This window comes from Topomyia yanbarensis, chromosome 3 (assembly GCF_030247195.1).
Source record: "Topomyia yanbarensis strain Yona2022 chromosome 3, ASM3024719v1, whole genome shotgun sequence".
Lineage (NCBI taxonomy): Eukaryota > Metazoa > Arthropoda > Insecta > Diptera > Culicidae > Topomyia > Topomyia yanbarensis.
This window is the reverse complement of record NC_080672.1, coordinates 419620444-419637918: the sequence shown is the minus strand read 5'-3', so window position 1 is coordinate 419637918 and position 17475 is coordinate 419620444. Positions and strand designations below refer to the sequence as shown.

Sequence of the window (17475 nt, the reverse complement as noted above, 5' to 3'; positions counted from 1 at the left end):
ACCCGTTTTATTATGTCCTGTGCCAGAAGTTCCTCTAGTTTTGTTTTCACTTTATCGAAGAGAGGAACTGAACATCTTCTAAGAGGTTGAATAACGGGAGCAACGCTTCTATCAATTGGTAGTGTTAGATCGACCTCTTTGATGTGAGGAAATTAACTTGACGTACATGATTTATCTCCGCAGTGCAACTTGGTAGTCCAATTCAAAGAACTCAAAACTGTTGACCAGAGATTTTTCCCAGGATGCTACTCTTTCTCAATCACATAAAAGGTTTTCATTGTGTGCAATTCTTTTACTCCGGAGATCTCAATATTCGCATCGAAAACGATAACTAACTTCAGGGGAATTTTGTTATAATCCAGAAATCATTTATTAATTTTCGACTAAATATTGTAAGCTTTGATATTCTGTAATTGCATCATTTTCCAAGTTGTATCGTCGGAGTCAATCACCATTTTCATCGTAGTTCCTCCGACACGGCATTTTATTTGGCATCACTGATTGCTATACCCCGGTCATCAATAGAGCTTATAGTTTTTTTAATTTATACTTGTTTTACAATCGTGATCACTTTTATTTTTGTTCTATTTGTTTTTTGCGTTAAACTATTGTGCGAGTACTTAGAACTTTTGTGATTTTAATCAACGTCACATCTGACTGCTGAAAGTGTTGTTTTTGTGAAAGTGCGTTACTATACCCGTTGGAGCTATTTATTTTGCTGCGCATATTGCATACTCGGTAGGCGTTATTTCTTCGCCTAAAAAGATGGTCTGTACCAACTGCTCGAAAGTCGTTGATGATTCTGAGCGAATCACCTGTCGTGGGCACTGCGGAAATTCGTCCCACATGATATGTGTCAAGATGGATCATGATATTTGAGAAGTTCTGGTCCCCACTCACGGGATTTATTCTGGATGTGTAACGGGTGTGCCGACCTGTTTTGTAATGATAATTTCCATAGAATGGCTTCGCGTTGTTGCGATAATACAATACCCGACAACAATTCCCTGAAATCATTAAAGGATGACAAAGCTGATTTAAAAGATGTCCTAATATGTATGCCCGAATTCAGGCTGGAATCTGCCCCAATATTGGCAGAAACTAGCCGAAGTTACGGATTTTTTACTGGGTAGATTGGACAGCGAAATAAAAATTTTAGGCAGTTTCCAGACCCGAACCAGTTTTTGGATCCGGCACAGTTTTCGAATCCGGATGTGGACCAGTCCCTGAATCCGGACCAGTACCCGGACCCTCGGTTTGTATACGAGGATTCAAACCGTAGGTCTTGCTTCCCGTACATAACGGGAAGAACTATTCATGTTTTGTACAGTCGCTACCTTACTGTTGACGTACGTGATAGAAAAGAAATTTCAATTTAGCACCAATCGAAATACCCCACCACTATTCCGAGCCGGTTTTTTCTGACTGTGCTTTTAAGCTAGCCGAGTGTGAGCCGATCTTCAAATACGGCATGTGTCGTGTAGAGAAAATCGAAACTCGTCTTTATCCACATTGTGTTTGCTTTGCTTGATGCGCAATACAGTAACAAGCGAAGTGCTGCACACTTCCAAACAATTCGATGCGTTTATATTTTTTGTATAAGAATTGATGAAATATTAGTGCGAGGCAGAGAGGATTTGAATTTTGGTATTGCCGTTTGGAGATATTTTTGTTGGGACCGTTTTAGTATTAAACATCTTGCTGTTAGAGCATTTGTTTTTCTTATTACCGTAAAGGTATTATGGCCGAGTTTTGAGTGTAGATGATAGGTATCATTCTCGTCAGCTTTTTGGCGATACATGTGCCGTTTATAGAAAGGATCACAGTTTTGTGAGCTGCCGTAAAACACACGGAGGGGGCGTACTCATCGCCGTTTCTACCGCATTGAACAGTTTCGTCGTTCCAACACCTGTTGACGTTTCACTTGAACAGCTGTTCGTTAAACTAAAGCTACTTGACCGTTTTGTCAGCATTGGTGTAATTTATTTACCACCAGATCGCAAGAGAGTGATCTAGTCAGTACAAACAACCATATCCGATGATTCTTGCCTTGCGGAAGTAATGATTGCGCATTATTGGTTGGAGATTACAATCAGTCTGGCCTCATTTAAAACACACATGACAACGTCGCACCTGTAGTCAACGTGCTTCGATCTTATATTTCTACCGCTTTCGATGCGCTATTGGATGGATTCAGCTTCAACTGTCTCACACAAATTAATATTAATCCTGGACTTTGTCTTATTGAATTTCTATGTTCCAACAGCAAAAAGTTCGTCGGCAAAGCACACGCTCGGGTGCATAGATGTGAAATTGACTCTTCAGTTGTTGAATCTTATAGCGTTTTCGTTTTTTCTTGGTGCTACACCGATGTAGTGCAATAATGAATGAGTAGATCACCGACTACATCGGTGTAGTGCACTGTCAAAAACGAAAATACCATTAGCACCGAAAACAGCTTGGCCTACTTTTCTTATTCTTTTACAGATATATTAACTTTCTGTAAACAGAACATTGTCGAGCAATCCATGTTCAAAGTGACCGGACATAAACTTACTAATAAAAAATTATTTCTTCCCTTCCTCAGATGGCACATCGTCCCGTCAGTGCAATGTCTCGTCACGAATCGGAAATGATCAACCGCAGCCGTCGGGCTCTGTCCTCTGGGTCGCTCACGGACTCGATCGAGAAGCTACGGCACATGTGTCTGGCCCGCGGTGCATCGGGAATCCTGGGCCTGGGACGCTGCTTCCGCCGAATGGATGACGACGGTAGCAAAGCTCTCTCGGTGGAGGAATTCATCAAGGGTCTGCATGATACCGGTCTGGATGTTACGAATGAGGAAGCCACCGATATTTTCAAGAAGTGAGAGAGTATAATCATAATTCTATTCGGACACGGGAGTAACTGTAGTAAATGTACTTTAGATTTGACACCGATGGAAGTGGCTCAGTCAATATGACGGAATTTCTTGTAGCAATCAGACCTTTCATGTCCGACTCTAGGAAGAGCATCGTGGAACAGGCTTTTGCAAAGCTAGATAAAACTGGAGATGGAGCTATAACCGTCGAAGATTTGAAGTAACAAAATTTGTACATTTACGTATAGCAATTAAACTAAACTCGTTTTTTTCTTCAGGAACGTATATTCGGTCAAAAATCATCCGCTGTACATCAGCGGTGAAGAAACGGAGGACGTTATTTTGCGAAAGTTCTTGGCAAATTTCGAAGAGAATGGTAATGTCGATGGAACCGTTACGAAGGAAGAATTCCTTAACTACTACTCCGGGCTGAGTGCATCGATCGACTCGGACGCTTATTTCGATCTGATGGTTCGTCAAGCCTATAAGTTGTAAATCATGCACAGTTGAACACAGTTGTCTTATATCGTATAGTATACATAAGTCGTTATAAATGCAACAATACTATTTATTATTATTATTATTATTATTGATACACATTTAAAACAAGCAGCATACTACCAAAAAAGAACAATTTAAAGGAGTTGATTGTACGCGATATACGCTGCGATGGAACATTCATAGTCATTGAACTACGTATAATTTCCCGTTGGGTTGGTTATTAGTCATTGATCTAACGTTTTTAAAAATCAGTTAATCATTCTAAACTGGAACAAACTATTTAATCATGTAAAGGAACATACTAAGGACAATTGTGACAATGTAAGAAAATAAATTTGATATTCAATAAAAGTATGATTTTGTGATTTGTGCATTATTACTTTTGCAGCACTATATAAAATGTTATTCTTACCTAATAAAGGCTTGGACTCTGAAAATTTATTTGACTTAAACTATCTAACTTGACAAATCTCAAAACTGCATTGCGTTCAGACGATGACTTTGGCAGATTGCATACTGAATTCTTTATGTTTCCCTGCTGATTATTATGGATTTCTTTACGTAGAGGTAAGTAGGAGTAAACTTCAATACGATCCATATAAAACCTCAACAGGATGATAGCTACCATTGCCGGTCGCCCATCTCCGCTATGAACACTACTGATAGTCTGTAGCTTTTTACCACAGATTCGGATACGCAATTGCATTACTGTAGAGTTCCGTAAGCAGCTTCTAAAGATCACACGAATAATACTCAGCACGCTTAATAATAGTCATGTGATAAGTGATGCAATGTCCATTTAGTGCCCTGACTAGAATACTGTAACTGTACTTGAAAAAATGCAACCATTATTTAACGTTTTCGGATTCACATACGCCATAAAAGTTTTTGTTTGGACGGGTGGCATGTTCGGACAGCCCAAGAGCGACAATTGTGCGTTATTGGTTATTCAATTGTTCGTCAGTGCTAAAACTGGTTCTGAATCAACGAAGTCAGCTGCAACGCCTACTCTAATCATCTCGTCCGTCAATTCATTTACAGTAATGTCGGAATGACCGTAAACCCCTAAAAGGATGCGATAACTAGTTTCGACCTCGAATTAGGAAATTACTTGTCAGTTTAAGGTGACTGGGAGCAAGTATATACTCATTCAAAGTAACAATTTGGGGCCAAAATCGTGTATGGCTAGTTGCACAATCTAATGGTTTCCTGTTCCAGACTTAAGATGGTATGCGCAAGAGAATGATTCTTGTTTCAGAAACACATATACTGTTTGTTCAGGAGTCGTGAATGCAGCAGTCATCGCCATCAGGACCATATCTAAAGATTTGTCTGGATTGTGTTAACTTCTTACTTTCTCCACTACACAAGGCACCAGTATGCAAGTATCTGTCTAACAATTATTGTGTAGATCCAATTATTATTACTTGGGTTTCCGTGATTTTCCAAAAGCCAAAAGAAGATGTTGGAAGACTAATTGTTTTATGTCAAGAATTACCTCAACGCACTTAACTTGCTTTGCGACATTTCTGAATCAAAGAACTGTAACGGACGAGCTTCGGTTATACTGATTCGTAGTGTGACATTCGATAATCCAACATGAAGATACCATTGATCAATTGGCGTGCTGCATCAAATAATGAGCGAGACCATGCGTCGAAAATCCAAGATGGCGTAGTTGACCGTGGATGATTGCGGTTGCATGTTCGTCTTTGTGTATCATCGCGAACGGCTCGAGCATTTGTACGTTAACGTGTTCGATCGCGTGTGCGTTTGCATTCTATTTTATGACCGTTTCTCCTTTCGAATATTCGAGCGTGTTTTTGGATGATCGCGCGCGGACCTTGAATCTGATACTTAATGTTCGGTGTGCCGTTCAAATTCTAGAAGAAACTGAGTTCTTCAATACCACTAAAGCTCCCGGTCATGTCGACATGGAACGTGTTGTCTAGTGGATATGAATGTTATTTTTGATTGGTCCAACTGAAAATATGGTTGCTAGGACGGAAGGATTTGCGGGACTGTGACTTCGTAAGTGCTAAAACGTTTGCCTTATTACCGTAGTGTTATCAATTTTGCACGATCACGGGCGGAGGTGTGACTGAATGATCGCGAAGGGCTTAAGCGTTATATTAACGGATTTGTCGCATGCGTTCGCGTGTATGTGACTTCGCGTGTATACATTCGATTTTATAACCGTGCACTATGGCTCACAAGGGCGGTTTTTCGGTACAAAAATCAATAACTCCCAACCGTTCATTTTAGAGAAATTATGTCTGAGAGAATATTTTTGGGAACAAAATTGGCTTTCTTTTTAAAGTAAAATGTAACTAGGGTGTTCCTCTCGAACATTCTTTTCGAAAAATTAGTTTTCGAACAAAATGGTATAGCAAGGTACTTACTTCAGCAAAGTTGTAGAAAAATGTTTTTCAAGTAACATTGATGTAGGTTGTGTGGATGATCACGAAGTGCTCAAGCATTTGTATGCTAACGTGTTTGTCACGTGTATGTGACATCGCGTGCATAAATTCGATTTTTTTTTGTCGCCATGGAACTTGTTTAGTAGATATGAGCGTCATTTTTTTGTTTGGTCCACCTGAAGGCATTGAACCTATGCTACTAGGATAGGACTTCCGGACGTAACCAATTCATGAACACGGGTGTTTGTAGGTTCACTCTTGGGACCGCGCTTGTAAATTTATTATGTGACAAACCGTTCACTTAGTCACCGAGGTGTTTTCATGTTTGCGATATCGCGGGTGTAGGTGTGCGTGGATGATCGCGAAGAGCTCGAGCGTTTGTATGTTAACGTGGTTGTCGCTTGCGCTAGCGTGATGTAACTTCGCGTGCATAAATTCGATTTTATAATCCTGTGGTCATTCGCGTGTATGTTTGAATGATCGCGCGCGGACTGTGAATCTGATGCTTAATTTTTATTGTATGGTACAGATGCTAGAAGAGATTTTTTTCCCATATCACTAAAGTACCCGAACATGTCGCCATGGAACGTGCTGTCTAGTGAATATGAGCGTAATTTTTTGATCGGTTCAACTGAAGCCATGAGTCTATGCTGCTAGGACCGAGGGTGGAGACTTCCGGGCGTGACCGATTCATGATCACGCGAGCGGTGGTTTAATGCTTCAGACCGCGCTTGTAAGTTTACAGGTGCTACAACGTTCACTTAACCCTCCGGAAGTCGCGCAAATGGCCCACTGAACGAGCAGCCAGTGGTGTTCTAAGACGATTTCGCTAGATTTTCAGAGCAGCGTGCACTCCGTGTACTAGCGAGACTTCTGGAAGGTTAATTACCGGTGTTTTTTATGTTGTCGAGATCGCTGGTGTAGGTATGTGTAGATGTTTGTAGTTACATGTTCGCGTTTGTAACCAGGTTTGTGTTATCGCGAAGGACACGAGCGTTTGTATGTATATGAAAGAAAATGCAATTAGTTGTGTTAGTGAGTATTAGTATGAATCTATTTAGGAGATAGTAATAAAAGGAATCATAAAAGGCCCGATAAAGAAAAAAAAGATGCAAAGAGAAAATTTAGAAGTGTACAAATTGACCTATACCATTTTTGGTACACATGAGTAGTGGATAATCAAACTAGCATAGCATCGAATGCAGAAATTGAACACCGGATGTGTTAGCCACTATTATATCGTATACGCCAGTTCTGCATCCATTCCCTGACCCAGTTGTCACAAATTCCTAGACGAACAAATACACAGATAGACATACGACTTGCACATAACAATTGTATACTTGTACTAAAAACTACAATTATTACAAAACGACCACTAATAGGTTTCCAATTAAACATTTATTTAATTTATTTAATTTGCCTGTGCACGATGACGAAATCGAGCTATAAATGGACACAAAATAACCCCCACCGTGAGCCTTGTCCACCAACAATACCAATAAACTGTGGAACAAAACTGCAAACACGACCCACAACAAAAGTCAATCTACGTCATCCCGCCAGGCTGTCACGCCACCCGCACAGGCTAATGGTTGAGTGTTAGTAGGGCTTTGGTGCAGAGCATGAAAAAACACAAAACTTAAAAAAGTCCCATAGGCCCTCTGGGTCTCCTCGATGCACCGCTATCGAGGCGTAATGCAATAATCATCTTAAAGCAATGGTCTGCCAGAGGTTCTTTAGCATTGATGCACGTAATATGCTTGATGATGTTTGCAATGCCGTCAAACCCCTCAACCTAGGGGAGAGGCGCTATTTACAAAATTTACAACATTAATGTCCAGTTTAAATTCACTGCAATTTTTGAAACGTTTCTCAAATCTGAGTTTTTAATTTATCTTATTGAAAACAATACTTCCAACAAATAAATTTCAAAAGGGTTAAGGGTTAAACCTAAATTGAAAATGAGCCAATATTGACGATTACTTGTGAAATTCGTCAAATTGTGGAGAGTTTTCGATAATATTTTCTAATATTGTAATGTGTAATGAATATGAATTGTGTTCAAGTGAACTAACAAAAAGAAGTTTATAACATTATAAACTAGAACGCAAACTTAAAAACAACATTGTAATGAAGACAAACAAAGCGAATTTAAATTAGTAAACAAATTAATCGGCTTAATAATTTGTAATTTGGTTGAGTGCGAGGATCTGTTATTTTACACTGTATATCTAGTCAAATAAGAATTTTTCTAAAACTCGTTAACAAAATATGCAGCACACAAACGCAATGTGTTCAAAAACACTCCACTTAACGGTCATGTTGCTTTGGAACACCAGCGCTCCATATCATCTATATTTCTTTCGATTACCTTTCCTATGGCATTCACATGGTCGACCTTCACTTACATGTTTATTAAAGGCAACGCATCGCACACTACGACTACGCTAGTCCCATAGAATCTGGACTGACCGTCTTCAGTTTACTTTTACTGCTTCGTCGATATGGGTTCGTTCTCTCGCCGTTTGTTATGTTCGATTTGGATGGTCATTTGAATTAACCGAAAGCTTTGAATAAACAAAAGTGATATTACGAATTCACCCGCATATTTACAGATGATAGAGGTAGATATCAGTCACCATCTTCATACACGTTGCAATGTTTTAATCCTTAGAATGATGTAGGCAAAATTTAAGGAAATCAGTGTTATCACTTTGGAGAGCTCAGATTGTGCACGTCGTATGAGTGAGTAATGTAATGTGATGGCCAAAAAACTGGTTGCCGAAAATATTTAACAACCCATTTCAGGGTCACAAATGAACACACTTTTTGCGCTTGTTTGTTTGTACATGATTCGTAAAAACGGGTAGCAGCAAGTTGGCGTGGAACCATCGGCATCAGAAGACTTTCTGTTGTCTCTTCGATCGTACATCTAGTGTGCAGTGATTTGTGTGTCATTCGAGAATTGTAAAACAGTAATAACAATTCAATGATACGATATAGGTATCTTTAGATTAAGTAAGTGTCAATTAACATTCCAAATAATTGCTGATAGTCTCGTGTTTGAGATTGATGGACAACGATCCCGCAGTTCAAAAGAGCAACTCGTTTAGCGTAGTAGAGATCTGTGTAGTGCCAGTGACGGTTGTTCGACACTATTTGTTTCTATCAGTTTGTCACAAAAATCTGATACTGTTTGTTCACTTCTGCCGCACTGTGCGAGTACTGACTGTACGATAACGAATTGATTGAATCGCCGTACAAATTTGTCAAGTGCACCAGGTCGGTCAGTAACATTTACATCAAACATAAGGAATGTTCAGAGCCGAACGGTCTCTGGCTTCGATAAGTCGCTCTGTGCTTTGTGGCTTAATTATAATTTATTTTCGTTATGAATCGGTTTTCAGGTACCTGATAAAGACAAAAGCTTCGACGGAGGAATCAGTAATAGACTGATAAGAAATACGTCGTGGTAGATTACTGCTACTGTCGCAGTCGTTTTCCTGTCACCGGCCGATTCAGTTCGGAACAAGTAACAAAAGTCTTCAGTCTAGTCCAGTAGTTGAGTGGTGAAACGGAATAAACATGAACCGGCTATTTTCAGTGCTAACCGTTGGTCTCATCATTGCAGCATTCGCAGGTGAGTTTTCAAATCAAAATTTATAATAACAAAACATGCTTGACTACGAGCAATGCGCAGGCGAACAGTGTGTCGTTTTTATTAACTGTAGAGCTCGATCCCAAGTTCAAGTTTGAATTGTATTGGTAAGCACGAAGAAAATTGATTGGTTCTATTGTTGGAAGTAGCTAAGTCCATTCTTATCGGGAAGTTTTCGAATAGGCAGATAAGGGATCTGAGCTACACAGAGTAAAGTTCAACTGGAATTACATCGTAGCCATACGTCAGATACACAAAGTACTCTTATCGATACCTCAGGTACAGCAATGGCCAATGAGGTGTGAAACGATCGAGATGTGTAGCAATTATGAAATGACGTGCGTAGCTATAAATGTCAAAACATTTTGTAACAACGTAGCTTGTTCAACTCCGCATAGGATTTATGTTATTGCTAATTAAAATTAAAACAATGAGTACCCCTCCTACCGATTATTATTTGGAATGATTCAAATCTATAATTTTATTTAATTGACGCGACCGTGGGTAAATATATGAATTACAACGTGTAAATGAAAAGTCCATTATTAATTCTCGATCGTTGGAATTTGTTAGTGCAATTTGCTATTCGCTTTCTCTTGGATTGTATCCGGCCATTCTGTCATTACTACTCATGACTGGATCTTCATAGTTGCTCTTCAGTCTCACGGGTTGAAAATATATATCAGTCCTATTTGGTGTTAGCTTCTTTGTTAGTGATACTAGTTATAGGATTAGAGGATCTACGCGCAGTCTTTCCTGTTTTTTCACTCATTGCTATACATACCCTTGGAATCAGAATAAATTTGCTCAATTTACACGATTCCCACGTAGTTCGGATACTAGGTTGCTCGATTCGAAACCTTTTATGAGTATTTTGTAGGGCAACTTTGGATAGGACGGACAGGGGAAGTAAGACGGGCACATGGTTATTTTAGGTATATTACTTTAAGAATTTAAAATGAATTGAATTTGTATCGTACCCTATCATTATGTAGCCCTCAGTAGGCCTTGATTACTGTTAAATATGTACAATTTAAATAAACATTGATAATCAGTAGTGTATCTTCGTGCGGATGTAATTTTCAAGCCCCTTATTTTAAGGTTTATTATGCAAAAATCAATTTCTTCACTGATTTCTCTTTAATTTCGTTGATATAACTGTTAAGTTCGTTGAAAATAACATTGATTGATTGATAAGTGAATAAGTGCAAACGTTTAAAAAATATGTGCACTAGTGGGGCAAGATGGACAGTTTTGATTATTTCGACTGGTTCAATCTTATAGGAATGTCTCGCGTATAGAAACAAAAATCTAGCCGTCAAACGTGGATAACCGTCCAGCTAGGTGAAGTCTGCCAAGCAGTAGATTGCTGTGTGTACGTTAATGAGACTAAATACAGAATTCCTAGAATCTGGAGAAGGTAGACGACCTCGTGCATGGTCCAAACTGTGGCTTTGTGGAATCCAGGAACTTATGTTACTAACGGCACTTTAAAGATATAACTTTTCAGTTTTGTATAATAAATGATCATTGGAAGTGATTGTATAGCTCTTTTTATGACTACCACAAAAATGATTTTAGAAAATACATTATTTGCTTCAATTCTAAATTGGATCCTAAACGAAATTGTTTTGCCTCGAATTGAACATATATCTTAAGAAGAAACACAATCTATTCAAAAAACATCCGTTAGAAATGGGGTTCCTAGTACCGACCTGTTTTGACAAGTATCGGTTCTACGGTACTGTAGCCCTCAGTACCAGTAGTACTGGTAAAATACCGGTACTGGAATATTTTTGCCGAAAATAACTAAATAACACCAAAGCGAAATGAACTGTTAAAAATATACTTTAATTGGTAAGCTATGCTTCAGTCAAACTTCTGATCTTGACCCGAGTAGAAGCAAAAAATTACTCTATCATAGCTATCAATAAAGTAAGTAATTAATTTCTATTACTTTGTTGCTTATCCACTGCACAAACCTACAGTATCGTTTCTTTAGTTGCGCAGTGATATCATAAATTTACAGGATTGAAACGACCAAATGTGCGGTTGGTGGAACTGTGCCAAAAGGTGATAATAGCGTCAGAAGTTCAGTTGGAACTGAAAACATCATTGTGAAGAGCTTCTTGCAACACAACATCGAATACAACAACGTTTGAATCAAGATTCCCGTGTATATGATGATGAAATCGAAGAACATCGATTTGCGCCGCACACTAACTTCGAGTTCCATGAAGGAATCATGCCGGAATAAGGAGAAGATGGACCCCTAATTTGACGAATGTGCCCGATTCAGTTCATCGCAATCCTCGCTTGCGCTGGACTTCCTCTACGACAATGGTCTTCGAATTGTCAAGCTGTTCTTGATACCATTCCGTTGGAGCTCCGAGAGATGGAAACTGTGCTCTCTTTGAGCCACGAATCCTCCGTGATTGCACTTGGCCTCCGCTGGGAGCCGTAGACCGACAGATATTCTTTAATTCAAGATACAGTTCCACTTCATTCCAGCTCGCTTTCCCACATTCGGTGGAATCTGGGAAGCCTGCGTAAAGTCCGTGAAGACCCTGCTTCACGAAATCTTCGGAAATGCGCACTTTACCGAATCAAAACTGCAAAACGCATTGATTCAGGTCGAATCAACGCCAAACTTTCGCCCAATCACACGGTTGCCGGACAATCCTTTCGGTGAGTTTTCTCTAACGCCGGAACATTTCCTGATTGGTCGTCCGCTGGATGTGATACCAGATCCATATTGCCACGAAGTTCCTGAACTCTGATTGGCTCGATGAGAAAGAGTGCAACAGCTAACTCATCACTTCTGGACTCGTTGGTACAAGAAATATCTCGCCAACCTGCAAATTCGCTACCACTGAACCAAAGCCGTTGCTCGCTGTTCATCACGCCATTACCGCTGTAAAGCGGTCATGATCTGCATCACCACTTGTTTACGTCGCTTGTCATTCTGTAGACAACATTATCCGGGTTGATGTCCGGTCCTTCCGCTTCAAGCATCTGTCTGCGCGTCGCTTCGAACCTCGGACATTCGAAGACCACATGATTCTGTTCAGCTTGGTTTTCAGCACCGTACCCTAGGTAGGAACCCCGTATTGTAGTACCGATGACGATGGCTGCTTCTAGGACCGCCGACGTTTGACATGATCCTCGCTATTGGGTTTGTTGCCATCGCCGGCGTATCGTAGGCGTAGTCGACGTGGTTGTTGAAGGTCAACCGGTCTTTGATTATCACTCTCAATTGCCTCGATCTGCATCCGCTGAACCGCTGTGCAGTTGCTGACCAACAACACCTCCGTCTTGTTGTGAGTTATTTGCAGCTTGACCCCGTTTATCCAGTTCTCGATCGCGTCTATCGTCTCCGTCAATGACACCTCTTCAAGTGTCTCACCATCACCGTTAGTGACACGTCGTCCGCGAAGCCCACGATTTTCCAATTCCTGGGTAGCCGCAGTATCAAGACCCCATCGTACATCCCGTTCCAATGAGTTGGACTAAGAGAATCAAGTCTTGAGGAACGCCCCTTATGACTCGCATTGACTTCTACCCTTCGTTCGTCTCGGACAGCAGCCCTCTGCTCTGAAAGTAGCTCTTCAGGATCTGGCATAGATATATGGGGACGCTCATTCTGTTCAGCGCTGCGGCGATGCTTAAACGCATTCTTCTCATCTATCGTGACCACAGCGCAATATCGATTTCCTATTCAATTCTGTTTAGATATCTTCTCGAGCACTATCCGAATTGCTTCCACTGTCGATACTCCTTTGCGAAACCCGAACTATATCTTAGACAGCCCGCGCTCACATTTCGGAGAAGTTGCCTTGATCCAGACACTTCTGCAGCAGCATCCTGGACATGTCTGGATATGCCAGGATCGCAGCATTCAACACCACATTTGGTAATTCATCCGGATCAGGAGCTTTCTTTGATTTCAGTCTTTTCGACGCTTCAGTGAGCTCATCGTTAGTCACTTGCCCATCGTCTGTGTTTGCTACTTCTTGTTCGCCATACCGTGTCGGTGGCCAGGTAGTTGGATCGTGCTGCGGAATGAAAACCTAAACGATTATTCTCAGCTTACCCGGGTACATTTCAGCTGGCATCAACAAGCCTTTCATCGCCATCGCCATCACGAAATGGTACGTGTACCCTCAGGGATTGGCAACTACTTCTCGGCACAGCTCCTTGTGGCAAACTGACTTGCTAAGCTTGATCTCCTGTTTTAAAGCGACCCTAGTTTCCCGAAAAGCCAAGGCCTTGGCTCCAATTAGCCCACCGTCTGGCTCTGAAACAGATAGCGCGTAGCGTACTGAGCATCTCATTCCACCAGTAAGCTGGACGTCGTCTATTGCATGGCTCCAGTGTTCGCGACATTGTGATACCTCAAGCCGTCACAATCCTTCTTGTTAGGTCAGCCGCATCCACGTTCTCAGCCCTCTTTTCCGGCAGAAGTACCTCCACGAAGAGGTCTTCGTTGAAGGCTTTCGTCTTCCACTTTCGCTAGCCGGTTATACTTGTCATGTGTTCCTGCTTCGAGGAGCATCTCATCTTTTTGAGTACGTTCAGTTCCCACCACGTTTCCACCCAATTCCCTCAGCTCCGGGTCCTTTCTGACCTTCATGAGGAACGCTACATACGTCGTCGCATCATTGTCTTTGACGAACAAAGCTGCTCTCTTCGGCGCCTTCTGACGAGCCGAAGATTTTTTCCTCTTCTACTCCACCTTTCTCTGTTCCTTGCGCTTTCGCATACAACCTACAACGGTACTCCAGTTTTCTCCCTGTTGAGTGGCGTTCTCCCCTTCGGCTGTCAGAGCGTCCTCGCGCGACTGTCTCTTTGGCCCATCAGGTCTTCCGTCTCCTGTCAAGGTTCTTGCCCTCTTTGGAGTCACGGAAACTTGCGTGTTCTTCAACCAGCTTCTCCTTCCCCTGCTTCGGGGGAATTAAGGATACGTTCATGCCACGGTTGACACTATCCTTCATGAGGAGTAGTGTTTAGAACTGCATCGGCGTAAAATCGGGAATGGTCCATCCGAACCAAGTACCACCAACTATTAGCGGGACGGAGGCAGCCGTTCTGTTGGTCCACTCGCCATTTCAGGTCGGTGTTATCCTATCTTACTCAGGGAGTAGGACAGCACGCTTGACAGCTCGAAGTCGCCATCCAATTCATGCTCCGTGTCCTGTCCGTTGACGTTCGCCATGACCAGTATGACGAAATCAAGATGTTACTGGCGTCGATCCTGATGTGCCAGTTGGCACTCCGGTTGGGCTAGGGTGCTTTTATGCTAACATCTTTGATAGAATCTTAGCAAAAGCAGCACAGACTCGCTTCGTCGGAGCTGTTTTCGGAATTATGGCATTTTATAGAGGTTTAACAGAGCCCAATGCTGCCCAAACCTCACCATATCCCAGCAAAACTCCCCAGCTCGCAGTATGTCAGGGGAGGATCGTCAAGCCACCGAACAGCTGTCTCTGCCGCATCCCATTAGTGTCTGTATTAGGCAAAAATGTCACCTCTATTTCTCAGATGGCTGGACCGCTTTGCACAAATTTAGTCAAAAATGAAAAATACAACCTTCCCATCGTCCGTTATTGATTTTTCTGTCGATCTGAGTGCCAGTTCCGGAGTGTGGTGGAAAAGTGCGGATAAAAATCAATTACCCATATGAACTGGTACCACCATGATATGAAAATTATGCAAAATTTATCAAAATGGGTGCCAAATTACTTGGATTGCAAGCCTAGATCAATAATGATTAACCAAAGTCGCTTAGACCACATTGGCGACCTACGATGGTTCTTGATTCCATAAAGCAAGAACCGAAAAATGTTCAAAGGGGGTAGTAAGAAAAAAATTAAAATTTGTTTGATGCCAAATGTTTTTAAAATGCATGAAATGTCGAGATTTTATGTAATCTAAAAAAGTTGACCCCCATGTCACACCACCCTACCCTCGCCGTTCCCCGTCAAACCTTCCTCAGTAGCCTCCCCATCAAACCACCACCATCTCCTCTCCAACAGGCCCACCCCTCGCTCATTTCCATCGCCGTCACCCATCAGGCATATCAAAGTAAGCTAGATGGTGGTTCAATAATTCAACGCTCGAGACTACATTTATCTACACTAATTTTCCTTCCTTCCTAAGAACGTCCAATACATATTCAGGAACACTTTCTAAATTACTGAACGCTAAAATTACCCAAGTTGTCTTTCCCTTCACTTCATGTCATAAAGGTCATAAAATATATCAAAACAATACATTTTCATTGATTTCTGTATTAGTTCACGATTTCACAAATATTACTCCTCTTCCTGTCGGGCAGATTCGCCGGAACTTTGGGCAGAGCCTTCGAAAAGAAAGATGTGATATTCTTTAACTCTCTTGGCGTCTTATTGATCAGTTCAATTTCAGTGCTCGCCACAAAATTGTTCGAATAGATCCTCCCCTTCAAGTTAGTACAGAAATTTGCAATTGGGCGCACATGGGGCACTTTGAAAGGGGAGCGATGCCAGAACACATGATCGTCTTACGGGTGTTGTTTCTAAAGGAGTCATGCCAGTTTTGTTATTTTAGTGGCCTTAGTGGATGGAACACTGCCAATATATTACAACCAATTTACATAAAATCCATTGACTGTAGAACAAAAACATCCCAATGAAACATTTTGGCATTCCGATTCATGAAACGTTACCAATATAAATTCTAAATCCACTTCCGTAGCACCTGCGCATGCCGACGATCTACCAGCGGACATCAAAGACCTCGACATAGACAAACTCAAAGAACATCTACCGGAGGGTATGATTCCGCCAGAGTTCCAAAACATCACCCTGCCCAGCCTGGAGGATATTCAGAAAATTGTGAAAGATAAATGCTCGAAATCAGCCGGTAGCGATGCCGCATTCGAACAAGCTGAACAAGCCGGACAGCGACTGAGTGAATGTTTAAAGGATTTGATTGACTTTAGCGATCTGCAGAACGAAATCAAACTGGCAAAACCAACGGGCGATCTGGACACAGTATTCAATAAGTATTTTGCTACTGGACATCTAGTCGTAAAATTTGTTAAACATGATTATTCTTTCAGGTACTGTCGAAGGCGATCAACGGCGATCGAGTGTATCAATACTTTCTCCAACGAAGTCGATGTTTGCTTGGACGACGAGGAACGGGAAAGCAAGCGAGTGCTTGTGAATATTGTGCACGGGCTGCTGAACTTTGTGTGCCACAAGGATGGAGATCAGATTGCTTGTAAGATGTTTCAAGTGTTTTGTAAATACTTTACGAAATCAACATGTTTTAAAATCAATTTCAGTGTTCATTGCCGAAGAAGGCCCAGAATGCTTCCAAGAGCAAAAACAACCATTAATCGATTGTTTCAACGGTACTCTCAGAGGATATCTGGACGAGTCCACACCCAGAGCTTCCGAGGGCATTCCAAAGTTGGTGATGGGTAAAAAACAATGCGAGTAAGTTATCGCCCAACTACAATTTTCAACACATTATCATCTGCTTCGTATGCTTTACAGCGACATGGACAAACTTCGAGTGTGTTTCGTGAACGTCTTGGAAGACTGCAAGGAATCGACACCAGCGAACCTTGTGGAATCACTTTTCAAATTTGTCCGAAGGGAAACTCCGTGTGCCAATTTCACTACGGTAATTGTTACAGACGTTTATTTAATTTGTTTTGACATAATTCGTTTCTTGTTTCTCCCATTTATTTCCAACAACAGGCTGCACAGACATCCCGAAGAAGCTCAGCTGATCTAACGAAATCATCAATGCACGTTCTTCTAGTCACCTGGCTGATGGTGTTTGTGGCGAAGTTCCTGATACACTGATCGGCTGCAAATCGGCGGAGGATGTTCCATGTGATAGCAAAAGCAGACGCTTGTAACCAAGTTCAGGGCATTTTAATTATCTAGGTGTACAGGAAACGGAGAATGTTGCATTTGATATTTTAAACTGAGTTATGGCAAATCAGAAATCCGTTCGAATAATACATTTGATTTACT

The 17475-nt window shown here is 41.4% G+C and overlaps 2 protein-coding genes across 7 annotated transcripts in view; both read left to right on the top strand.

The window, feature by feature from the left end:
* LOC131690004 (calcyphosin-like protein) overlaps positions 1-3726 on the top strand; it is a 31777-nt gene extending 28051 nt beyond the window's left edge. For all 3 annotated transcript variants that reach the window (XM_058975443.1, XM_058975442.1, XM_058975441.1), the window contains exons 2-4: positions 2588-2865; positions 2928-3080; positions 3139-3726. In XM_058975443.1, the coding sequence (XP_058831426.1) occupies positions 2588-2865; positions 2928-3080; positions 3139-3355 (648 nt within the window). In that variant the 3' untranslated portion in view covers positions 3356-3726. The remainder of the gene's footprint in view (positions 1-2587; positions 2866-2927; positions 3081-3138) is intronic.
* A 4552-nt stretch (positions 3727-8278) lies between these two features.
* On the top strand, positions 8279-17475 carry LOC131691721 (27 kDa hemolymph protein-like). 4 transcript variants are annotated; one of them, XM_058978332.1, is made up of 7 exons: positions 8279-8408; positions 9192-9424; positions 16178-16487; positions 16545-16708; positions 16773-16926; positions 16987-17116; positions 17194-17475. In XM_058978332.1, exons 2-7 carry the CDS (start codon positions 9370-9372, stop codon positions 17299-17301), a joined length of 921 nt encoding a protein of 306 aa, XP_058834315.1. In that variant the 5' UTR covers positions 8279-8408; positions 9192-9369; the 3' UTR covers positions 17302-17475. The 4 variants fall into 4 exon arrangements, with proteins under 4 accessions (XP_058834315.1, XP_058834316.1, XP_058834317.1 ...); XM_058978333.1 differs by lacking the exon at positions 8279-8408 and adding an exon at positions 8617-8802; XM_058978334.1 differs by lacking the exon at positions 8279-8408 and adding an exon at positions 8859-9066.